The 23,950-nt window shown below is 41.4% G+C and overlaps 1 protein-coding gene across 1 annotated transcript in view; it reads left to right on the forward strand.

Moving 5' to 3' along the window:
• The window catches only part of Baz1b (bromodomain adjacent to zinc finger domain 1B), a 63,527-nt gene that overhangs the window by 28,216 nt on the left and 11,361 nt on the right, over positions 1 to 23,950 (forward strand). The window contains exons 7-13 of the mRNA XM_050129280.1: positions 3,477 to 5,175; positions 7,212 to 7,350; positions 10,752 to 10,885; positions 15,000 to 15,105; positions 17,459 to 17,557; positions 18,837 to 19,014; positions 20,693 to 20,875. Of these exons, the coding sequence (XP_049985237.1) occupies positions 3,477 to 5,175; positions 7,212 to 7,350; positions 10,752 to 10,885; positions 15,000 to 15,105; positions 17,459 to 17,557; positions 18,837 to 19,014; positions 20,693 to 20,875 (2,538 nt within the window). The remainder of the gene's footprint in view (positions 1 to 3,476; positions 5,176 to 7,211; positions 7,351 to 10,751; positions 10,886 to 14,999; positions 15,106 to 17,458; positions 17,558 to 18,836; positions 19,015 to 20,692; positions 20,876 to 23,950) is intronic.

Consider the following 23,950-nt stretch of genomic DNA (forward strand, 5'->3'; position numbering starts at 1 on the left):
AATTCCATTTTTAGATAGCATCTCATTATGTAGCCGGTCCTGCCTCAGCCTCCTGAGGGGCTGATTGATAGGCATGTGCCAGTGGGCCCTGTAATTCTGTTTGGGCTTTAAAGTTGGGGGGGAGGTTAGTCAATAGCCAGAAGAGTTTGAGTGACCTAGCCTCTCAATTAAGACTGTTCTGCTTTTTGTTTTGTTGTGGTTCTATTGGTTTCTTCTTTAATTCCGTCCTTAATGTTTAATTTTTCTTTCTTAGAGACAGAGTTTTGTGTAGTCCAGGTGATCCTCTTTGAACTGTCCCTCCTCCTTCCCTCCTGAATGCCAGGATAACCGCCATGCTCCACTATGCCTGGCTAAAACTCAGTTGACATTGTTGGACATCTTAGTAATCAGTTTAACCCTTGATAGCTCCCTTACCGCTATCAAGAGCGTCATATTTTTACCTCTTGGTTCTTAGGTTCCTATTACCTTAGCTAATTCCCCTGTGCCCATCTTAGGGGCTCTCAAGCTCATGGTTTGTAGTCTGCATCTGTTCCCTAGCCTGTGTGCGTGCAATCTACTCCCTCAATTTTCTCCAGTTAGCCCTGGCCATTCAAGAATGGGAAGTCTCGCCAGGGAGTGATGGCACACGCCTTTAATCCCAGCACTTGGGAGGTAGAGGCAGGCGGATGGATCTTTGTGAATTCCAGGACAGCCTGGTCTACAGAGCGAGTTCCAGGACAGCCAGAGCTGTTACAGAAAAGAATCCCTGTCTTGACAAATAAGTAAAAACAAAAATGAATGGGAAGTCTCTCAGGTTGTGCTCATGCGTAGCTGCTTCCTAGAGTGAAAGTTCTTACTTGTCATTTTCCTGTTAGCTAAAATGAGCTGCTGTTTATATCTTAACAGTCAACTTCATTATTTTGACTTGTTTTGGGTTTTTTGTTTTGAAACATGATTTCATATAGCCCAGGCTGACCTTGAACTCCTAACCCTCCTGCCCCTGTCTGTGCTGAAATTGCAGGCTTGTACATTTCACACCTTACTTATAAGTACATTTTTTAGAATATTATGATCGGTTACAAATTTCTAATACATATTTAAATAGAAACTCCTGGTGTGACCAGTGGGCCAGGTTCTAGACTCTTAAGTCTATTTGGTTTGTGTTTGAAACTGACACTATAGCATAGTCTGACTGAATATGAGGAAATCCTCCCAATTTCCCAACTGTTAGAATTCCAGGTGTGTGGTGTAGTTCCTCTGCCTGTCCTACCTTTTGTTTCATTTCTGATGTAGTGTCTCATACTGTAGTCCTAGCTGACCTCAGACTCATGCATGACAGTCTTTCAACCTCGGCCTCTGGAGTGCTTGGATTATAGGTGTAAGCAACCATGCCAGAATCCTCTTACCTAATTCTGTGTGAGGGAAATGAGGCATGCACTCCTGAGGAGCCAGAAGAGGCGAGTGTTGTAGTGGGAAGGGTGGACTTGAAGGGCATGTACTGTGAGTGTGGGGCCAGCTCGGGTCTCTTGGTGTGCCGGCGATGGATTTGTTTTTGTTCTAACCATGTTTACGATGAACATGTACAGCCAGGGGCAGAGCAAACTGGGGTTTTCCAAGTAAATACAGAATATGAAGGAAATTGTAGGTTTATGTGAGCTGGATTGTAATGACTGCCTAAAATTAAATTGAGGTGAAGAGTGGAAGCCAGCCATGGTGGTCCATTCTCTGAGTCCCATCTACTGCTCAGGCTTGCTTAGGATCATGGCTTGAGTCCAGAGACCTGAGGCCATCCTGGGCACTATAATGAGATCTTATCCTTTTTATTTATTTGTGGAGTTATTTGTTTGTGTTTTTTTTTTTCAGACAGGGTCTCACTGTGTAGCCCTAGCTGTCCTGAAACTTGTGAATCCTTATGCCTCTCTCCTGAGTGCTAGGATCATAGGTGTGAGCCACCATGCCTGGCACTGACACCACATCTCTTTAAACCAACAGGTTAGGATGTAGAAAATGTGATAAAATGAGTGGATTTATAGTCTTGTGATATTGCAAGATTATAGACTAGGGTGCCAGAGAGAATGAATCAGGGACATTCGAACATGATAAACAGGACTGGCAATAGAGCTCAGTAGGTAAAGATACTTGTGGCCAAGGCCAACCATCTTAATCCAATTCCTGTGACCCACGTGGTGGGAAGAAAGAACCAGCTCCTCTGCATTTTCATCTGACCTCTACACACCCAACTTGGCATGTACATGCCACCCCCCAAAACACAGGATGAATATGAAATGTAATCAGATTTTTAAAGAACTGTATATAAAAGAAATGAGACGTTATAGAGCTTGTAGATGTAGTCATAGAAGTGAGTTTTCTCATGGGAAAAGGCAAGAAAGAGTTTATAAAACCAGGAAACAAGGTCAGGAGAGTTCTTTATCTGAACAGTGTTATCTATCGTTCGGCATTGTTATGTTTTCACAGTAACATATGCCTCTGGGTTGAGACAAATGATTTAGGTAGTATATTCTACTTAAAGCACAAACTATTGAAGCTGAAACATAAAATCAAAGGATGAAGATATAACTGTTTCAAGAACAGGACTACTCCCTCCAACACCCCATTTTCAGGGATGGAATACAGGCTCTTACATGTTAAGCAAGTGAGCCACACTGAATCACACCCCAGCCCCTTACTGGGGGATTCTAGGCAGGTGCTCTACCACTGAGCCACACTCCAGCCCCTCACTGGGGGATTCTAGGTAGGGGCTCTACCATTGAATCATGTCCCCAGGTTGAGAGTCCTATTTTGTTTTTTAGTTCTCTAATATATTACATCTGACTTCAGTTTCCTCTCCTCTTCTCTGCCCAGTGCCTCTCCTCTCCCAGAGTAGTACTTCTTAAAGTCTTGAGATGCTGCTGTTTTCTGGGTCATTTATTACTAATCTGAGGTTCATGGATAGATTTTGGAGATTGTATGCATAGTTTTTGTGTATTGTTACAGCTGGAGAAAGTATTCATAGATTTTATTAAAATCTTTGAGAACCACTAATGCATATGTAAACAAAGAGCTAGTTGTGTAAAGCATCTGATGTCAAAGGATGATGGGCTTTTGTTGCAAAGCTGAAGGTGGATCCCAATTCCTCACATAAACTAGGAAAGCATCCTATCACTGAACTGTACAGCTTCCCAATGTACATTTTGAGTGATGGGGAACATTGAGACAGAATCTGATGTGAGTTAGGCTGGCCTCATACTTGGTATGTAACAGACAGACCTCAAACTTCTGATTCTCTTGCTTCCACTGCCTACATTTGGGATTATAGATATGACTCCATGACATCAGCAGAGTATAGTTTTGTTTTGAGACATGGTGTCACTGTGGTGTAGCCCTGGATGTGGAGCTTCTTCCGTGTATGGTGGGGAAGTGCACCACTACAGTGCTTAGATGTTGCTTGCTGCACTTAGATTTTTAACAGTAATTTTGTTCCTGTTCTTAAATTTTAGTACATGACTCTCAATCCCTCTACCAAGAGGAGGAATAATGGATCTCCAGACAGGAAGCCCTCAAAGAAACCTAAAAGAGACAATTCTTCTCTAAGTTCCCCACTAAACCCTAAGCTATGGTGTCATGTGCACTTGGAGAAGTCGTTAAATGGCCCACCACTGAAAGTGAAGAACTCAAAGAATTCCAAGTCTCCAGAAGAGCATTTGGAAGAGGTGATGAAAATTATGTCCCCCAACAAACTACACAGCTTTCACATTCCTAAGAAAGGCCCATCCACCAAGAAGCCAGGGAAGCACAGCGACAAACCTTTGAAGGCCAGGGGCAGAGGCAAAGGCATCTTGAATGGACAGAAGTCCACAGGCAGTTCCAAATCACCCAGCAAGTGTGTGAAGACTCCCAAGACCAAAATGAAACAGATGACTTTGTTGGATATGGCCAAAGGGACCCAGAAGATGACTCGAGCCCCCCGGAGTTCTGGGGGTGTACCAAGGTCCTCGGGTAAACCTCATAAACACCTGCCTCCTGCTGCCCTGCATCTGATTGCCTATTACAAAGAAAATAAAGACAAAGAGGACAAGAAGAGTGCCCTGTCCTGCGTTATCTCCAAAACAGCACGTATCCTCTCCAATGAAGATAGAGCCCGTCTTCCAGAAGAGCTACGGACTCTTGTGCAGAAACGCTATGAGCTCCTGGAACATAAAAAGAGGTGGGCCTCTATGTCTGAAGAGCAACGAAAGGAATATTTGAAAAAGAAACGGCAGGAGCTAAAAGAGAGGTTGCGGGAAAAAGCCAAGGAACGGAGAGAGAAAGAAATGCTGGAGAAGTTAGAAAAGCAGAAACGGTATGAGGACCAGGAGTTAGGCGGCAGAAACCTCCCAACATTCAGGCTGGTAGATACTCCTGAAGGGCTGCCCAACACGCTTTTTGGAGATGTAGCCCTGGTGGTGGAGTTCCTGAGCTGTTACTCTGGGTTGCTCTTGCCTGATGCTCAGTACCCCATCACTGCTGTGTCCCTAATGGAAGCCTTGAGTGCAGATAAAGGTGGGTTTTTGTACTTGAACAGAGTGCTGGTCATTCTGCTGCAGACCTTACTTCAGGATGAAATTGCCGAAGACTATGGAGAACTGGGGATGAAGCTGTCAGAAATCCCCCTCACTTTGCATTCTGTCTCAGAGCTGGTTCGGCTTTGCTTGCGCAGGTGTGATGTCCAGGAGGACAGTGAGGGCTCAGAAACAGATGACAATAAAGATTCCTCACCATTTGAGGACAGTGAGGTGCAAGATGAGTTCCTCGAGAAGCTTGAGACCTCAGAATTCTTTGAGCTGACATCAGAAGAGAAGCTACGGATATTGACAGCTCTCTGCCACCGGATCCTCATGACATACTCTGTCCAAGACCACATGGAGACAAGACAGCAGATGTCTGCAGAGTTGTGGAAGGAGCGTCTCGCTGTGCTGAAGGAGGAGAATGATAAGAAGAGAGCAGAGAAACAAAGGAGGAAAGAGATGGAAGCCAGAAATAAAGAAAATGGCAAAGAGGAGAATGGGCTAGGCAAAATGGACAGGAAAAAAGAAATTGTGAAGGTTGAGCATCAAGTCGAAATGGAAGCAGATGACATGATCAGTGCTGTCAAAAGCAGAAGGCTGCTTAGCATGCAAGCTAAGAGGAAGCGGGAAATCCAGGAGAGAGAAACAAAAGGTAAAATTTGTACTGAGAGGTTTAGAAAAGCCCTTTTGTGGGTAGGAGAACAGAAAGTACTAGAATAATGGTAGGGTATCTGTCACAACTATTAACTTATTCTGTGTACAGTAACCTAGCACTCCATAAGATATTCTTGTTTTCTCATAATTTTGAGACAAACTCTTATTACCTTAGGCTTTCCTGAAACTTATTCTCTGGCTTAAGTTGGCCTTACATCCATCCTCCTGTCTCAACATCCAGAACATTAGGATTATTGGCATGAGCCTCTGTGCTTAGCTGAGTGTCTTTGTACAGTTGGATATAATTGCGTGCGTGCGTGTGCTTGTTGCACACTGGAAAAATAGCTCAGCAGTTAAGAGCTCTGGCTATTTTTCCAGAGAACCTTCATTCAATTTCCAGCACCCACATGGAGGCTCACAACTAATTCCAGAGGATCCAACAACCCCCCCACAGTCATGCAAGTGGTACATAGACATACATGCAGCCAAAACACTCAAAATAGTCATCAAATAAATAAGTAATTGGGGGAGGGTCTAGATATGGTAATAAACCATGTAATAATAACCATACATAAATAATATTTTGCGGTAAGTTGACCTTGAACTCAAGGAAATCCCTCTGCCCTGGCATTGCATATGTGCACAAGAGCATTTTTTTGAGATTCATCTGTGTTGTAGCATGTAACACAGTACATTACTTAGAAGAAGCCAGGGCATAAAAGACAATCCCAGAAGGAACCTTGAAAGTCATACCTTGTTCTTAGCCCCTAACAACTACTGATCTCTAGATTTATGTATTCTCTGCATTTCATTTAAATATGTGCCTGTGAAAGAACTCGGTGCCAGTTGCTGCCATAATTAGAACCTGAGCTTGCAAAATTCTGGGACTGACATGGCAGAAGGAGAGAACTAACTCCCACAGGTTGTTCTCTGACCTTCACACAACACAGGATAAATTTATTTATTTATTTGGTAGGGTTTCCCTGTGTAACCCTAGCTGTCCTGGACCTAGCTCTGTAGATCAGGCCGGCCTTGAACTCACCAGAAGATGATCTGGCTGCCTCTTCCTCCAAGTGCTGGGATTAAAGAAAATAAAACTAGTGTGGTGGTAGTGTAGCATGCCTTTGAACTCGGTGGTTGGGGGCAGAGTCAAGCAGATCTCTAAATTTGAGACCAACTTGATCTACATATTGAGTTCCAGGATAGCTAGAGCTACATAGAGAATCCCTGTCTGGAGAAACCAAATAAGGGGGTGGGAGAAGTAGGCACAGTTGCATACATGTTTAATTTCCACTCTCAAGAATAAGATCTCCAAGAGTTCAGACCAACCAGGGGTACGTAGTGAGGTCCTGTCTGAAAAACTGAAAAGGCATGAGCTTTCTGATTAGCTAATTGTTAGTTGGTACAATATTGTGTGTGTGTTGTTTGGATTTGACTGCTTGGCAAACACTAGCACTGTACTACACTCTTAGTTCTACAATAACTACTGCATCCCTTTCCCTGTCTTTACTTTCTTGATTTTATTTTTTCTTCTATCAGTCATGTTAAGGCAACAGCTATGATGGCACATACCTTTAATCCTAGGAGGCAGAGGCAGATAGACTTCTGAGTGTAAAGGCCAACCTGGTCTATATAGCAAGTTTCAGGCCAGCTAAAGCAACATACATACATATTAAAGACAGATTGCTGTCAGGTTCTTTTTGCTCAAAATATTTCTTTTGGCAATGTTCGGGGATGTGGGTTGGTTTAGGAGCTCCCTCTATAGACCAGGATAGCCTTGCTCACAGAGTTCACTTACCTCCTCTGGGTGTAAAGGCATATGCCACCACGTTCAGCTTGACTGAAATATTTTCTTCTTAATTCATCCCCGTCTTTTTAGGGATCCTATGGCAATGAGGGGTGTAACCTTGTGAAGATGTAAGGATTATAGGAGGATCATAGATGAGAGTTCAACTTTAGATGGCAAAAGAAGAAAGGAAGGTCCAGTAAACATATACTTCATACAGGCATTTCTTGGTTTCTAATCTTTACCAGTGAGATTGGAACGGGAAGCTGAAGAGGAACGAATGCGGAAACACAAGGCGGCTGCTGAGAAGGCTTTCCAGGAAGGGATTGCCAAGGCGAAACTTGTACTTCGCAGGACGCCTATTGGTACAGACCGCAACCATAACAGGTAAGTTACTTGACCTATTTCTGTGTCTTGTGAGTGGTCATAGTTGTTACTAGTTAGCGAGCTAAGGTGCTAGAAATGAACTGTTCTGCTCAGTTTTCCACTTCTGTTTCTGGGTATGATTATTTATTGTTCCTTTATTTCCTATTACTGGTGCCAGATGCTAGCTTTACAAAGTTAGGTAAGACAATTTTCTAGGCTCATTGGTAGCTTATGGCAGAGCTCTTGCATAAGCCTTGGGTTCTATGCCCAGTGCTGTGGAATTAAAAAAAAAAAAAATCTGCTCTGGCCCTTGAAGGTAGCATAGATAGGAAATTTAAACAGGCAAATGTACTGTAATCCTAATACTTCTTTTAAAATGGTTTGATATTTTGGGGCTGCAGAAATGGTTCAGTGATTAAAGCACTTACTGGATTTGGATCTCAGCCCCCACATGGTATCTCAGGACCATTTGAAACTCTAGTTCCAGGGGATTTGACACCCTCTCTTATAGTATGAGGAGCAGGCGGGTTGTATCCTGCCACCTGGCTAGCTTATACCCGAAATAATTATAGAGAAACTATTCATTTAAACACTGCCTGGCAGTTTTAATTAGCTCTAGCTTCTTACTGGCTAACTCTCACATCTTTTTTTTTTAATATTTATTTATTTATTTATTATGTATACAATATTCTGTCTGTGTGTATGCCTTCAGGCCAGAAGAGGGCACCAGACCCCATTACAGATGGTTGTGAGCCACCATGTGATTGCTGGGAATTGAACTCAGGGCCTTTAGAAGAACAGGCAATGCTCTTAACCTCTGAGCCATCTCTCCAGCCCCTAACTCTCACATCTTAATTAACCCATTTCTATTAATGTGTGCCACCAAATGGACTGTGGCTTACTGGCATGAGCCTAACCAGTGTCCATCTTGAGCAGGAGAATCATGATGTCTGCCTCACTTCCCTTCTTCCCAGCATTCTGTTCTGTCTACTCCGCCCACCTAAGGGCTACCCAATCAAAAGGCCAAGGCAGTTTTCTTTATTCAACCAATGAAAGCCACACATAGAAAGAAGAACCTCCTATACCATTTCCCCTTTTTCTGTTTAAACAAAAAAGAAAGGCTTTCACTTTAACATAGTAAAAGTACATATAACGAAACAGTTATTAAGCAAGAATTACAGTTACAATATTTATATCTATTTTATCTTTTATCATAATAAAGGAAAACTATATCTATTCTTCAACTCCATCAAAGACTCCATAAGGATATATTACCTAAGTAAACAGGAAGTATTGTAAGCAACTTCCAAAACTCTAGAAATCACAGAGACATCTTGCTGCCTGGACAGTCACCCAAAGATCTTTTGTACCATTGGGACATCCATCTTCAGTCTACGGGCCCATAGTATCTAGCAGACATTTCCATAAAGCAGGAAATTTCAAAGACAGTTCAGTCACTTTCTTCTATATCCTGCAGAATGTCTTGCAGACTCTTTCATGAATCAGGAACATCTCACCTTTAGGCAAGTTCAGCTGTCCTCTCTCTGCGGGTTCTTTGTGTCCAGTTAAGCAGTCCAGGCAAGAGCAGTTTCTTGCCCAGATGGCTAACCAACTCCATAAGGAGCCTCTTCGATGCCCATCTTCCTCTTGAAGTAGATTGGTGCTGCCAGGAGCAGACGTGTCTCATTGTCATGAAAAGCCCTAAGTTACTAAAACATTTTAAAAGCCATATTCTGTAGTCTTTGAAAGATATGAAGAATACCTATCTGAAATATATCTATGCACATCTAGAAAATCTAACTAACATGACTACAAACTTGACTATTATAGATGATTATCCATTAACTTACTAACTATACATTACATTTTTTAAATGAACTACACAATCACAATACCTTAATCATGATCAGAAATATACATATAACAAAACTGACCTTAAATTAGTATCAGTAAATCATGATTCATATCAGTGCAAGTTATTCATATCTATATCATATCCCCCTTTAAATGTAAAAGAACATTTATAAACAATATTTGGGAATATGGATGTAGTTATTTCTCTCCAAACTGCTTCGTGCTATATGGGGGCGCTGTTAATTAGGTCTTTCATGGTATATCCTGTTTGCTAGGTTCCTCTGAGTCAGCAGTTAAGCAAAATAATTTTTTGAGGGTGTTCACAGCAACCTTTCAGGAGAGCGCAGTCTATTATACCATATTGGTCTAGAAGCAATTCTCATCTTCTGTGAAAACAAAAGAAAAACCTTTTTTCCAAAGCATCATATCCTTAGACCCAAATTTTAAAGTCAAGATACCTTTAGAACATATATGCTGGTTTAGCTTAGCAGACCACACAATGAAATGTATTTAGCTCCTTCATAGTCAAAAAATTTAAAGAAAACACAATAATATACAGAATCTAGGCTTTCTCCGAATTTTCCATTTTTACGTGGCTTATTTTCCTTCTTTTAATCTATGACTATCTGTACTCTCTTTAAAGACTTTACCCTTTTTTTAAGCATTAACTTTACTTTATGATTTTTTAATGCTCTTTTTCTTCTCTCTCCCAAACCTACGTATGTCTATCTAACACTGTGACCCATTTAGAGGTCTTTTGTGTCTGAATCTTTCCTGTTGTGAATCTGTAATTCTTTACTATCCAGGAGCACTTCTTAAAAACTCAAGATGCGCCATGTAGGGGTAATAATGGTACTGCCTGTTTTCTGCCCAGTCTAAACCTTAACTACACTGTTATTATGATAATTATGATAGCTCCTGCCTGAGATCAGCACAGTTCAGCATGGCGGAGCCGGAGCCACTCCTGCCTCAGAGCATTTGGTGCCCCTGAGCCACACGCAGTTCCAGGCATGCAGCAGTCCACATTGCCATCAAGCTCTCTGATCCCAGCGGGTTACCAGTCCTACATATGTACATGAAGGCAAAACCCTGACACAAATAAAGTCATTTTGTTGTTGTTTTGTTTGTTTGTTTTAGAGACAGGGTTTCTCTATAGCTTTGGAGTCTGTCCTGGAAGTAGCTCTTGTAGAGCAGGCTGGCCTTGAACTCAGATACCCTTCTGCCTCTGCCTCCTGAGTTCTGGGATTAAAGGCATGCGCCACCACCGCCCGGCCATAAAGTCATTTTAAAGTATTTTAAATTCATGCATTGTGTGGAACCTAAAAATACAGAATAGATGTTACAGGAATGACACAGGCATTAGATGAGTTCCAAATGCCAAGGCATCTTTGTTATGTTTTTTTCTTTATAACTTCTCTGTGTCAGATTGTGAAGAAGGTGCTGTCAGCTGTATTTCGTGCTCCTCCACCTTGCTAGGCAGCCACTCCAGGAGTAAAGTGACCCAGCCTTCTCTCTGCCCACTGTCTCACTTGTCATGGATGTTACTAAGTCCTGGTTGTACTTTGTAGATACTGGCTCTTCTCAAATGAAGTCCCAGGATTATTCATTGAAAAGGGCTGGGTGCATAACAGCATTGACTACCGGTTTAAGCATCACCGCAAAGACCACAACAGTTCACCTGATGAGGATTACTGTCCCCGCAGTAAGTATATCGTCATCCTTTCACGGGTGGGAGGTGTTTATGTCTAGAATCCATTGAGTAAGTCTGAAGTATGGAGCAGCACAAAGCGCTGTGGAGTTCTAGTTTTCGTTTGTCTTCCTGGGAGCTGTGGCCACACCATAGCTTAAGAAAGAGCACGGCATGTTGCTGTCATGGGAAAAGATTTAAATTTCAACTGCTGTTTCTGTTGAATGTATTTTGACCTTCCTCTTTTATAAAGATGAAACGTTTCTGTTTGAAACAGTGTCTTGCTCTATAGTTCAGGCTGTCCTAGAACTATCAAGCCTCTGACCTCAGCTTCTTGAGTGCCAGGATTGCAGGTGTGACCTTCATTCAGGCTTCCTGATATTTTAAGTAGGGACTGTCTATGGTTTTAACTAACTCATGTAGGCCTGCCTTTCCTCTGTCACCTGTCCCAGGCACATGTTTTCTTTATTACCACCCTAGCTTCTGGCTCAGCTTGGTGAAGATGAGCTTGTAGAGAGCCTAGTTCCTCGCAAAATGAGAGAAGAGGTGATGCACATGGATATAGATTTTACAGAAATAGTTTTCATATTTTGTACCTTAGAAGTATCTGTAGAGATGTCAAACCTGGAATTGAGGTAGGAGTCTAAGGAATCAGGTATATGCCCTCGTTCTCTGCTTTTTAAAATTAATTATTGTTTTGTGTAAAGCAAATTAGGTGTGCTGGGGGGTTGACAGCGAAAAAAAAAAAAAAAAGAAGACAAGGTCCTGGATGTCACTTCACTATAATCCTAGTAAGGAGAAAATAGACAATATTTAATTTTAATTAAGTGGCTGCTCATTGTGAAGGTAATCTCAGCACTTAGGTAGGAAGGTTGTTAATTTGAGACAACATGGGCTGCATGGTGAGAACCTGTCTAAAACCTGTGGGTGGGTGCAGAAGGTTTGCCGAGACTGAGGTCCAAAAACATGAATCTATAGTTATTGTTCCTTGGTAGGCTGAAACAGAGGCATAGCTTGAACTCAGAAGTTGAACAGGACAACCATCAAGCAGGAGACCACCCCCTGCTTGGAACCTCAATAACTAAGATGGTTTTGAAGTTTTTTCTTTTTTAAATATTTATTTATTTATTTATTTTATTATGTGTATAGCATTCCTTCCATGTGTGCCTATAAACCAGAAGGGGGCGCCAGGTCTCGTTATAGATGGCTGTAAGCCACCATGTGGTTGCTGGGAATTGAACTCAGGACCTCTGGAAGAGCAGTCAGTGCTCTTAACCTCTGAGCCATCTCTCCAGCCCCTGAAGTTTTTTTTTAAGATTTTACAAGTGTGAGCTGGGCGATGGTGGCTCACGCCTTTAATCCCAGCACTCGGAGGCAGAGAGGCAGAGGTAGGCGGATCTCTGTGAGTTCGAGACCAGCCTGGTCAACAGAGCTAGTTCCAGGACAGGCTCCAAAGCCACAGAGAAACCCTGTCTTGAAAAACCAAAAAAAAAAAAAATTTTTTTTTTTTACAAGTGTGCCAGGCAGTGGTGGCCCATGCCTTTAATCCCCAGCACTCCAGAGGCAGAGGCAGAGTCTGTGAGTTGAGGCCAGCCTTGTCTACACAAGTTGCAAGACAGCCAGGACTACACAGAGAAACCCTCTCTTGAAAAACTAAAGAACAAAACAGGTGTATGTTGCTGCAGCTATGTGTGTTTTGTTTGCGTGTATGTGCAAAGTGGTGCCATGTTCATTTGGTGCTGGTGGAAGTCAGAAGAGGGCATCAAGATTCTCTGGAACTAGAGTTACAGATATGTTAGCTTCCTTGTCGGTTCTGGAATTTAAATCCTGGTCTTATGGAAAGGCAGCCAGTGCTCTTAGCCCCTAAGCCCTGATTTTGGACTCTCCTTGTAGCCTAGGACAACCTTGAACTCTTAGTTCTCCTGCCTCTATCTCTCAAGTTTCTGGGGTTACAGGCATGTAACATCTTGCCTGATTTTTATTCCCTTTTTGAAATAAAAATGCATTTTTAGAAAATTGACGGATGGGCATGGATTTTTACTTGATTTTTTTTTATTTTTTAATGTCTGTGACTATTTGGCCTATGTGTGTCTGTGCACCACATGTGCACAGGCCTGGTATCCTCTGAGGCCCATGCACTTGTGAGCAACCCTGTCTCCAATAAATAAATGAATATATAGGTGATTTAGAAGCATTTGAAGAGTCACTGATAATATTTTTCATCTGAATGCTGGCTGTGAAGTATATTAATTGATAAAATAAATGATAAGTATAATTTGCATAACTTATATTCTTTCTTCAATGTTTATATGTGTTGAATATGTTCAAAAGGGAAAACTCAGAAGATGCTTTTTTTTTTGTAGTTAAAAGATTCTTTGGACCTTAATAGGAAGTTTGACAGCATTTCCACCTCTGCCCACTAGATGTCAGTAGCCACGTCCAAATGTCTTCAATGCCTGCACAAATCCTCTGGCTGGTACCTCCCCTCCCTGTTAAGAGCCATTGGGTTATAATAACCTAATGAAGTTTGCTTCTCAAATACTGTATTTCTCCAAGAAGTTACTTTTATTCTAAAGTAGTGCTTGATTTTAGAAACACTCCTAATACAAACTTAGTATTCACAGACATTTATTAATAAGAAAACCAGACTGGGTGATGGTAGTGCATGCCTTTAATCCCAGCACTCAGGAGGTAGAGGCAGGTGGATCTGAGAGTTTGAGGCCAGTCTGGTCTACAGAGTGAGTTCCAGGACAGGCTCCAAAGCTACATGGAGAAATCCTGCCTTGAGGAAAAAAAAAAAAACAACACTAATTTCTTCATATATACCTTTAAGACTTTTTCATGTTAAATTTTTATATTTATTTTCATTTTTTTAAGACAGGGTTTCTTTGTGTAGCCCTGGTTGTTCTGGAACTAACTCTGTAGATCAGACTGGCCTTGAACTCTCGGAGATCCACCTGCTTCTGCCTCCTGGGCTCTGGGATTAAAGGTGTGTGCCAGCACTGTTGGTTTGTAAATTACTTTAATTATAGATTATATCATCTGCAGAAAATTCTGCTTTTGGTGTACTTTACAAATATATGAGGGACTGGTGAGGAAGTTAAGCTAGAAAACAGTTGGCTGTGAAGTCAGACCCTTCTGGTATGGGGCTGTAATTGTGCTCAGGTCTGCAGGCCTGGTGGCAGGCACCTCTATGTAGGGCTTATCTTTCCAAGTACTGGAATTAAAGGATGAGCCACCACATCCTGCAAAAAGAACAATTTCTTTGCTTTGATATGAAGTTAGTTAGTCATTTTCATCTTAGCTTTTTTTTTTTTTTTGTCTGTATGTAACTTAGGCTGTCTTGGAACTTACTCTGTAGACCAGGCTGGCCTCGAACACACAGAGCTGCACCTTCTTCTACCTCTGAGTGCTGGGATTAAAGCCGTGCGCCCCTACTGCCTTGAACAATTCAGTTTGTTTAAGGTTTAAACTGTGCAGCTATTTACCTGTAGAGAAGAAGTATAGCTGCTCTCTTTATAACAGAGTTGTATCTTAAAATACCATTAAAAACTTAATGAACTATGTATTGAGATTGCATGTAATCCACCTACCCTACCAGATGTGTAGTTTAGCCCCGTGGTTGCTCTTTGTAGTGTAGAGTGCCAGGCACTACTGTCTACTCTGGCAGAGGCACGGCTGTCTACAATGCCAGCCTTAGAAAAGCCTTGAAAATAGTTTGTAATAGAAGTATTACTACAAAACGAGCTGGGGACCCTGCATACTACATATATGATATTAATATCTACTATTTTAAAGCATTTTGCTTTGGGGGACTTTGTTTGTTTGGTTTTAACAAGCAGATATTTTATCAAGGTTTAGAATTTCATTTTTCCTCATAATACAGCGTTGCGTATTATGTAATGGTCTTGTATAACATTATGAATACTCATGAATCTGAGAATAGGAGTGTTTCAGGTAGTTCTTAAATTTTATTAACTAAACTTTAACTATTTAGTAAATATAAACATGTTCAGTGATTAATATGTTGCATCTATATATTTTGGGCTGGGTGTGGAGTTTGCCTAGGTTTTTTAATAAGGAGTTGGGTTTTTTAATGTATTAAACTTAACGTTTGTGTTTTCCTTAGATAAGAAAGCAAGTCTAGGCAAAAATGCCAGTATGAATGCACACCATGCATCAGCACTAGAAGCTGCTGTGGAGACCACGGTGCCCAAGCAAGGACAGAACCTATGGTAACAGGAACACCCGTTGGCTTGCTCATCCTATTCCTTTCCAGTGTTGATGAAGAAAATACTCAAAAACAGTGACATTAAGAATATTTTGTGTTGCTTAGTTTTTGCACATCAAAGCTTACTGTTGGGCAAGGGTGTGCTCAGGAGACTGCTTGCTTAGCTTGAGTTGCATCCTCCAGCAGCTCATAAACTGTGTATGGTTGTATATTCATATAATCTCAGCACTCAGGAGATCTTAGCAGGAGGATCAGGAATTTAAGGCCAGCCTGGGCTACATTGAGACCCTGTCTCAAAAGAAAAAAATCAAAAAACCTCACTGTTTTAAAACCAGATGTGATCTTTTGGTAGCCAGCTATTTTTCTCAAAGTTTAGGATTTGATTTTCTCTTTTCCAAAAACAGTTTGATGGGGGGGGGGGGGAGGCTTATTTTACCTTATAGGTTACAGTCCATCCTCCAGGGAAGCCAGGGCAGGAGCTTGTGGCAGGAGTCACAGAAGGATAATGTTTACTGGTTGCTCCTAGCTTCACTTTGAGCTGCCTTTCTTTCCACCTGCATTGGGATGGTACTGTTCACAGTGGGCTGGCTCCTCTTATATCAATTAGCAATCAAGAAAATGCCACACAGACATGTCCACATGCCTATCTGATGGAAGCAATTCCTCAACTGAGGGTCCTTTTTCCCTGTTGTGTCCAATTGACAACCTAGATTAGCTAACATACCCCTTTATAATACAATTTTGTGTATTTTGAGCTGGATTCACTGCTGATTCTTTTGGGGGGGGCACAGTTTTGAGACAGAGTTTCTCGGTAGCTTTGGGACCTGTCCTGGAACTTGCTCTATAGTCCAGGCTAGCCTAGAACTCACAGAGATCTGCCTGCCTCTACCTACCATGTGCTGGAATTAAAAGCATGTGCCACCACCGCCTGACTCACCCCTTATTCTTGAGACACAGAGTCTTACACTATTATAGCTCAGGCCAGTCTGGAACTCAACTCTGTAACTCAGGCTAGCATTGAGCTCACTCTACCTGCTGTAGCAAGAATCCCAAATGCTAGGATTACAGGCATGCACCAAGTCTGTTGTACAGTGTACATCTTATGTAGCATCTTGTTTTGGTTCATAAATATGAAGTATTTTGATTTGGTGATTGATTATACTTTAAAAACCATGTATAAAGTAAAATTAAGTTGAGGCTGGAGAGATGGCTCGGAGGGTAAGAGCACTGACTACTCTTCCAGAGGTTCTGAGTTCAATTCCCAGCAACCACTTGGTGACTCACAACCATCTGTAATGAGATCTGGTGCCCTCTTATGGCATGTACATGCCAGCAGAACATTTTATGCATATAAATAAATAAATTTTTTTAAAATATTTATTTTATTATGCATACAATATTCTCTCTGTGTGCATGTCTGCAGGCCAGAAGAGGGCACCAGACCTCTTTACAGATGGTTGTGAGCCACCATGTGGTTGCTGGGAATTGAACTCAGGACCTTTGGAAGAACAGGCAATGCTCTTAACCACTGAGCCATCTCTCCAGCCCCCTAAATAAATAAAATTTTTTTTAAAGATTTATTTTATTAATTATGTATACAGCATTCTGCCTGCAGGTACACCTGCAGGCCAGAAGAGGGCACCAGGTATCATTACAGATGGTTGTGAGCCACCATGTGGTTGCTGGGAATTGAACTCAGGACTCTGGAAGAGCAGTCAGTGCTCTTAACCTCTGAGCCATCTCTCCAGCCCCAATAAATAAAATTTTAAGACACATACAGTCATTAAGTAAATTTACTCAGTTGAAAATAATTTTTAAATACTGTTGGTCTCTGTACAGTTCTGCTTTAGGCAAAGAACTAGATTTTGAGAAGGTCTTTGCTACTTTTGATTGCATAAAATATGTTTGATTGCATAAAATATCTATATCTTTAGCATTTTTAGTCTGAGATATAAAATTTACTTTTTGAAGTTGTATGGGGCATGTTTTCTACTGCCTTTATAAAGTCTGTCTCTGGTAGTGATGGCACACGCTTTTAATCCTAGCACATAAGAGGTAGAGGCGGGGAGTTTGAGGCTAGTCTGGTCTACAGAGCAAATTCCAGGACAGCTATGGCTATACAGGGAAACCTTAGCTCAGAAAAAAAGAACAGATTTCTGTATTGTATCAGGAGACCTTGGCTCCTCCCATAACTGAAAATAAAGTTAACATTAGGCCTCATGGGAATAGTAAATGGTAGGCTTAGATTGAAAACAGTCTAAAATTCTGCATGTCACACTCACTGTTAGCCTGAGACTACATATACTGTTTGATTTTAATTGTTTTTCCAACTTGTAAGGTTTGTTTTGCTTCTACAGGTTCTTATGTGATAGTCAGAAGGAACTGGATGAACTGCTAAATTGCCTTCATCCTCAGGGAATAAGAGAAAGTCAGCTTAAAGAGAGACTGGAGAAAAGGTAAGGGTTTCTTCTTGTTGCTCACACATCTTCTAAGTGTAAACGTCAGTATCTGAGCAATGTAGTTTTGAAATAAGTTCCTATGTAGACCAGACTGACTTCCAACTCAGAGAGATCTGCCTACCTCTGCCTCTCTAGTACTGGGACTAAAGGTGCGCGTCATGATACCCAACCAGATGTTTTTTGGTTTGAGCTTATTTGCATGCTTTCTTTGTTGTGTTTTGTTTGTTCTTTAATTTATTGATATTGTGAATATAAGTGTTTTGTCTGCATGTATGTCTGTACCATGTGTGTGCAGTGTCCTGGAAGGCCAGAAGAGGGTGGGGATCTCCTGGGACTGGAGTTTAAGATGGTTGTGAGCCACTGTGTAGATGTTTGGCAATCAAAACTGGGGTCCTCTGGAAGAGCAACCAGTATTCTTAACAGCTAAGCCATCTCTCCAGCCTCAACTTGCATGCTTGTTTGAAAGAGGGTCTTATATCCAGATTGGCCTTGAATTCACTATAGTCAAGATGACAACTTTTAACCCTCCTGCCTCTACCTTGTATATGATGGTGTAGTTCTCAAGGAGCTTTTGCCTAGAGTGGGGTACAACTATAGCTGGCTTTTTGTTGATAATCTATTAAAGTAAAGTCATAAAAATAAAGTCTATAACTCTGCTGTTGACATAACTTGTAATCTTTTTTAGCATCATGTTTATTTGGAAAAATACACATTTAAGTCATACATGATCCAGGTTAGCATAATTGCTCTTTGACTAGTGTGTGCCTTTCACCAAGCCGTGAGCCATTTTATTTACACAGTATTGGAAAAATGCTTTCTTGTCTGAATTAGCGTTTAAAACTGATCTGTCAGTATTCATGATAGACCAAAAGTTAGAAGACCATAACTGATGTCTATCAGTTGATCTGCAGAAAGACAAAATGTGACATGTCCAAACAGCATATCACGCAGGAGAAGGATTGAAAGCTGGAGAGATGGTTGTACAGAACGTATACAGACAAAAGACTCATAAACATTAAAAAAAAAATAGCTAAGAGTGAAGCACTAAGTGATACCACCTGGGTATCAGAATATTATACTGTGCACTGAAACATTGTACTAAGCAAAAGAAGCCAGACACAAAAAGCTGCATATTGTATGATTCTGTTTGTGTGAAACATTAATATCCAATATATGATAACACAGAAACTGAGTGCCAGTTATAGCTGCTGGGGGATGCAGAAGTACCTCTGAAAGTTTCTCTACTTCTCCTATTTCCTTATTCCAACTCTTGTAGGTACCAAGAAATTACTCACTCCATTTATCTGGCTCGGAAGCCAAATTTGGGTTTAAAATCTTGTGACGGCAATCAGGAACTCTTGAACTTCCTGCGGAGTGATCTTATTGAAGTGGCAACAAGGCTGCAGAAAGGAGGACTTGGCTACATGGAGGGAACATCAGAGTTTGAAGCCCGGGTAAGAGGGCAGGAAAGTACTCATGAAAGCTGCTGCTTTAGAAGCTCATTTTGGAGTCATTTCCTGAGCTGGTGTCTTACCTGTTTGGATTTGTTTTACATATATGTGGGACCAAAAGTTTATGTAACTTTTTTCGTTTTCATCAGGCAGGGTTTACTGTGTGGCCCTGACTAGAACTCACTGTGTAGGATCAGGCTGGCCTCAAACACAGTAATTTAACTCTGCTTTCTGAGTAGTAATAGTATACACCACTATGTCTGATTATTGTTTATATTGGTGTGCCTTGTGTAACCGACAAGATAGCAGTGCACAGTGTTTAAGAATACAATTTTATGTCCAGGCCGTGATGGCAGAAGTGGGCAGATCTCTGAATTCAAGGCCAGCCTGGTCTACATAGCGAGTTCAAGGACAGGCTCCAAAGACTACAGAAAGAAACCCTGTATCAAAGAAATTCACATACACACACAATTTTACGAGCCAAAGGGGTAGCTCAGTGATAAAGAGCACATACTGCCCTTGTAGAGCCCCATGTTCACTTTCCAGCACCCATGTCCGACAGTTCACAGCTTCCTGTACCTCCAGCTCTAGAGACTCAGACACCTTTGACCCCGTTGGGCATTGCACTCTTGTGCATACTCCAAGCAGACACATATGTATAATTAAAAATAAAATAAATCTTCATAAAAAATGTAAGCCAAACATGCCTTTAATACCAGCACTTGCTAGGCAGAGGCAAGCAGGTCTTTTGGAGGCCAGCCTGGTTAAATAGTAAGTTCAAGTCAGCTAGGATTACCTCATGAGACCCTGCAACAAAAAAACTTTAAAATATTTATTTATTTGCTCCTTTTCTTTTCAGACAGTGTGTTACTGTGTAGCTTTGGCTGGCTGGTCAGGAACTTGACATGTCGACCAGCCTGTCCTCCAACTTACGAAATATGCCTCCTCTGCCTCCCAAGTGCTAGGATTAAAGACTTGTACCACCACTTCCAGATAAAAAGTTTATCTTCGTTATGTATTGGACATGTGCATATGTGTTCTTGTCCCTGAAGTAGAGGTACTGTATCCCACTAGAGCTAGAATAACTGGTGATTGTGAACCTCCTGGCATGGGTGCTGGGATCTGGTCTTCTGCAAGAACAGTATGTACTGTTAGCTGCTGAGCCATCTCTGTAGCTTCAAAAAGAATATAATTATGATAGTGATTTAGTGCTTGCCTCTTCATCCATCAAATACACAAAGATTTAATGGAGATGGAAGAGTGAAGTTCAATACCTGATCTCCGCCAGAAAGTAAGGAAAGCTTGAGCCTTCTCAAACTGTCTTTGCTTTCCTTGCCTCTGTTTTATTTCTGATTTTAATTTTGTGGTACCGATGTTTAAACCCACAGCCTCACACATGCTAGACACACCCTCCAAGCCTCGGCCCTCTAGTTTGTTCTGCATGTAGTGGTAATAATTACTGAGTGGAAGGGTTCCTTAGAGGAGGTGGAATTTGGTTGTTCTGGATCCGTTCACTGGGAAGTGGAGGTAGTCGGGTACTGGTAGATACATAGTCCTTTAGCTAAGGCTTGCAGATAATTCATTTTAGGGAATTTATAGACAGACTTCTTTTTTTTTTTTTTTTTTTTTCTGTTCATGTCTTGTCCTCCTCTCAGACTCATTTTTAAATCCTTTCCTGTAGGTCATTTCCTTAGAGAAGCTGAAAGATTTTGGTGAATGCGTCATTGCCCTTCAGGCTAGTGTCATAAAGAAATTCCTGCAAGGATTCATGGCTCCCAAACAGAAGAAAAGGAAACTTCAAAGTGAAGATTCCACAAAGTCTGAGGAAGTGGATGAAGAGAAAAAAATGGCTGAGGAAGCAAAGGTATTCAGTTACTGAATCTGAGTTGTGGATCCTTGCTTTAGCGTTATTTGAGTGTAGGAATGAGAAGTAGGGAGGCAGTTACAGCTGTTTGAGTTAAATCACTAATAAATGACTGTACGATGAAAATAGAATAAGGTAGGAAGTACACTGACCCTGCTTGTCCTTTCACAATAAACTGTGAAACCCCAGTTCTTTCCTGCAGTGACAGTGTAGCCAGCTGGTTGCTGTGGCTCCTTGTTCCTTGCTCAGCTTCACCAGAGAGGTATTGTGCTTATATCATTTCATCACTAACTCAGGAAATATGGGGGTTCCCATAAGATTTCTACTAAACAAAGATCCCTTTCATACCTTCTCAGAGCTCAAGATCCCTGGTGTGGTATAGCAGCCCTTTAATCCCATCTCTCAGGAGGTGGAAGAAGGCAGGTCTCTGAGTTCAAGGCCAGATCTATGTAGAGACTCTGCCTCAAAAGGAAAAAAAAAGAATCCAAGCCATCATGAGTCTGGGCCCTCTGTGCTGATGAAAAGGAATGGTCCCTAGGATGACTTGAGGGGTGCCAGGGTAATCAGAGCTCCCCAGCAATAGGCATGGGAGCTGGGTCCTCAAGTTTAGAATGAAATGAAATTTGTCTCTCTGTCAGGAACAATTCTGATTTTGTTTTTGTTTTAGACAGTAGTCTCGCTGTGCTGACCTGGAACTCTGTTTTGCTTTTTTCGAGACGGAGTTTCTCTGTGTAGTAGCCCTGGCTGTCCTGATACTCGCTTTGTTAGCCAGGCTGGCTTTGAACTCACAGAGATCCATCTGCCTCTTTTCTGTGCTAGGATTAAAGGTGTTTGCTGCCATGCCTGATCTCTTTGCTTTCCTTTTTTTTTTTTTAATTTTAATTTATTTTTATTTAAGCCAGGATTTTATGTATCCTTAGCTCCCAAGTGGTGGAATTACAAGGAAGCATCACAACAGCCAGATAGTTTAAGAATAAGTCTACTCTCGGGCTACAGAGCTGGCAAGGCAATTGAGAACATTGGCTGTTCTTCCAAAGGACCTGGGTTCTGTTTCCAGCACCCACATGGTAGCTAGCTTCAGTAGTCTAACTCCAATTCCCAAGGATCCAACAAGTCCTCTTGTGTGAATATGTGATTTCAAGCAAAAAATATTCAAGAGTAAGTCTACTACTTTCTTAAACACCTCTGGAGTTTGTACACAGTTGTGTTTCTCCTTACTTTTCTTAGGCCACAAGAGGTACATGATTCAGAGAGGATCATTTGGGGTAAGGGACTGGTCTACTTCATAGTGGTACTTCTTGCTTATGTCAGTTTTTACTGGAACAATCCTTCTGGGTTGCTTTTAATGACCTTTAGCAGCCAGATAACCTAGGCGATCTCTAAGATAGCTCCTGCCTCAGACTCCCAAGTGCTGAGGTTACAGACCTGAGCCACCAGACCTGGATCAAATTTCTTTATTATTTTAGTTGTATAAATTTGGAGTACAGTGTGATAAATCAGTCTGTGCAGTGTATACAGTGATCAAATCAAAGTAGTCAGTATTTCCTCTCTAAACAGTCTTTAAAGTTCATCGCACTTATTTATGAGGTACGGTTTTGTTAAATGCTACATGGGTTTTGTTCTTAACTCAAGGTTTGTGTGTACATGTACATTTGTGTGCCACCGCTAGTGTATGGACGTCAGAGGACAACTTGAAGGAGTCTGTTCTTTCATCATGTAGGTCTTGAGGATAGAATTCCTGGTGTCAGGCTTGGTTTCAGTCGCCTTTAACCTGTGAGCCGTGTTGTCCTTTAACCCAGCTTTGTTGGAAAGACTCTTGGAAAAAAACCTCATCTTTCCTTGCTATTTATTTTTCCTGTGGTTGTTGTTTTGTTTTGTTTTGTTTTTTTTTCTCCCTCTGAGGACCAACAGGTAATTAAGTCCCATTAAGGTCCCTTTGTGTACTAAACCCTGAGCTGAAATAAAATGTAAGCTCTTTATGGGTCCAGACAGTGTAGAAATGGAGAACTTCTTGAAAAATCAGGCTGTTGCTGAGTGGTTCTGTTGTGTTCTGTATTAGCAGTGTCCTGCAGCTCCCACCAAAGGTCAGCTTTGCCACAGCTCAAAATTTTCCACTGTCCTTCTTTGAAAGTTTCCACTTAGCAAGGGCCAGGGATTCCTTGGCTAGTATCGGGCTGGTACATGAGTTTATGGTAGTCTCTCATCTGGGCTCCAGTTTCTTTAGTTCTGTCAGATTGTTTCTCAGGTAGTTTTTAAGTTTTAAAAAATTATGTTTATGTGTGTATGCCTGCTTGTGTGTATATGCGTCATGTGCATGCAGTGCTCTCAGCAGCCAGAAGGCATCAGCTCCCCTGGAACTAGAGTTATAGGTAGATGTCAGCTACCTGATGTGAGTGTTGTACTGAACTGGAATTCTTTAGAGCAGGAAGTGCTCTGAGCCCACTTTCTAGTCCTTATCTTATGCCTATGTCGTTTGCTTAAATTGAGAAAGGTAATGTATACTTTAGGAAAATCCTTGATTTTATTTGGCATTCCTTCTTCTGCCTCTGTCTCTTTTGAGACTAGGTCTTGTCATATACCCGAGGCTGGCCTCAAACGCTTTAATTCTTCTGTTTCAGCCTCTTGAGTGTTGGGATAACAGATGTATGCCACTATGCCCTGCTTTCTTTGGCTTTGTTTGTTTGTTCTGACAACCCTATTGTCTTTTAATTTTTATTTTCTATTTATTTGTTTGTTTGTTTGTTTGTTTTTTATGAGACAGTGGTTTCACTCTAGCTCAGGCTGACCTTGGACTCTTAGTGATCTTCCTGCCTTCGCCTCCCAAGAGCTGAAGTTACAGATCTAATCCACTGTGGGAGTCTCTGTAACCACTACAGCCAGCAGAGTAATGAGACAAGAAGGCAGTTCAGTTAAACACAACTGAGTAACCAGTGTGGTTTAGACTTTGGAGTCTGAGACACTGAGTAGTTTATTTTAGGCATATGTAAGCACAGCACAGTTTGGTCAGAACTTTACAGGTATAATGAACTCAGTCACATGTGTGTAGTAAAGCACAGAGTACTCTATAGAGACTGG

This window comes from Alexandromys fortis, unplaced genomic scaffold (genome assembly GCF_014885135.2).
Source record: "Alexandromys fortis isolate MF-2015 unplaced genomic scaffold, M_Fortis_MF-2015_v1.1 scaffold_312, whole genome shotgun sequence".
Taxonomy (NCBI): Eukaryota; Metazoa; Chordata; class Mammalia; order Rodentia; family Cricetidae; genus Alexandromys; species Alexandromys fortis.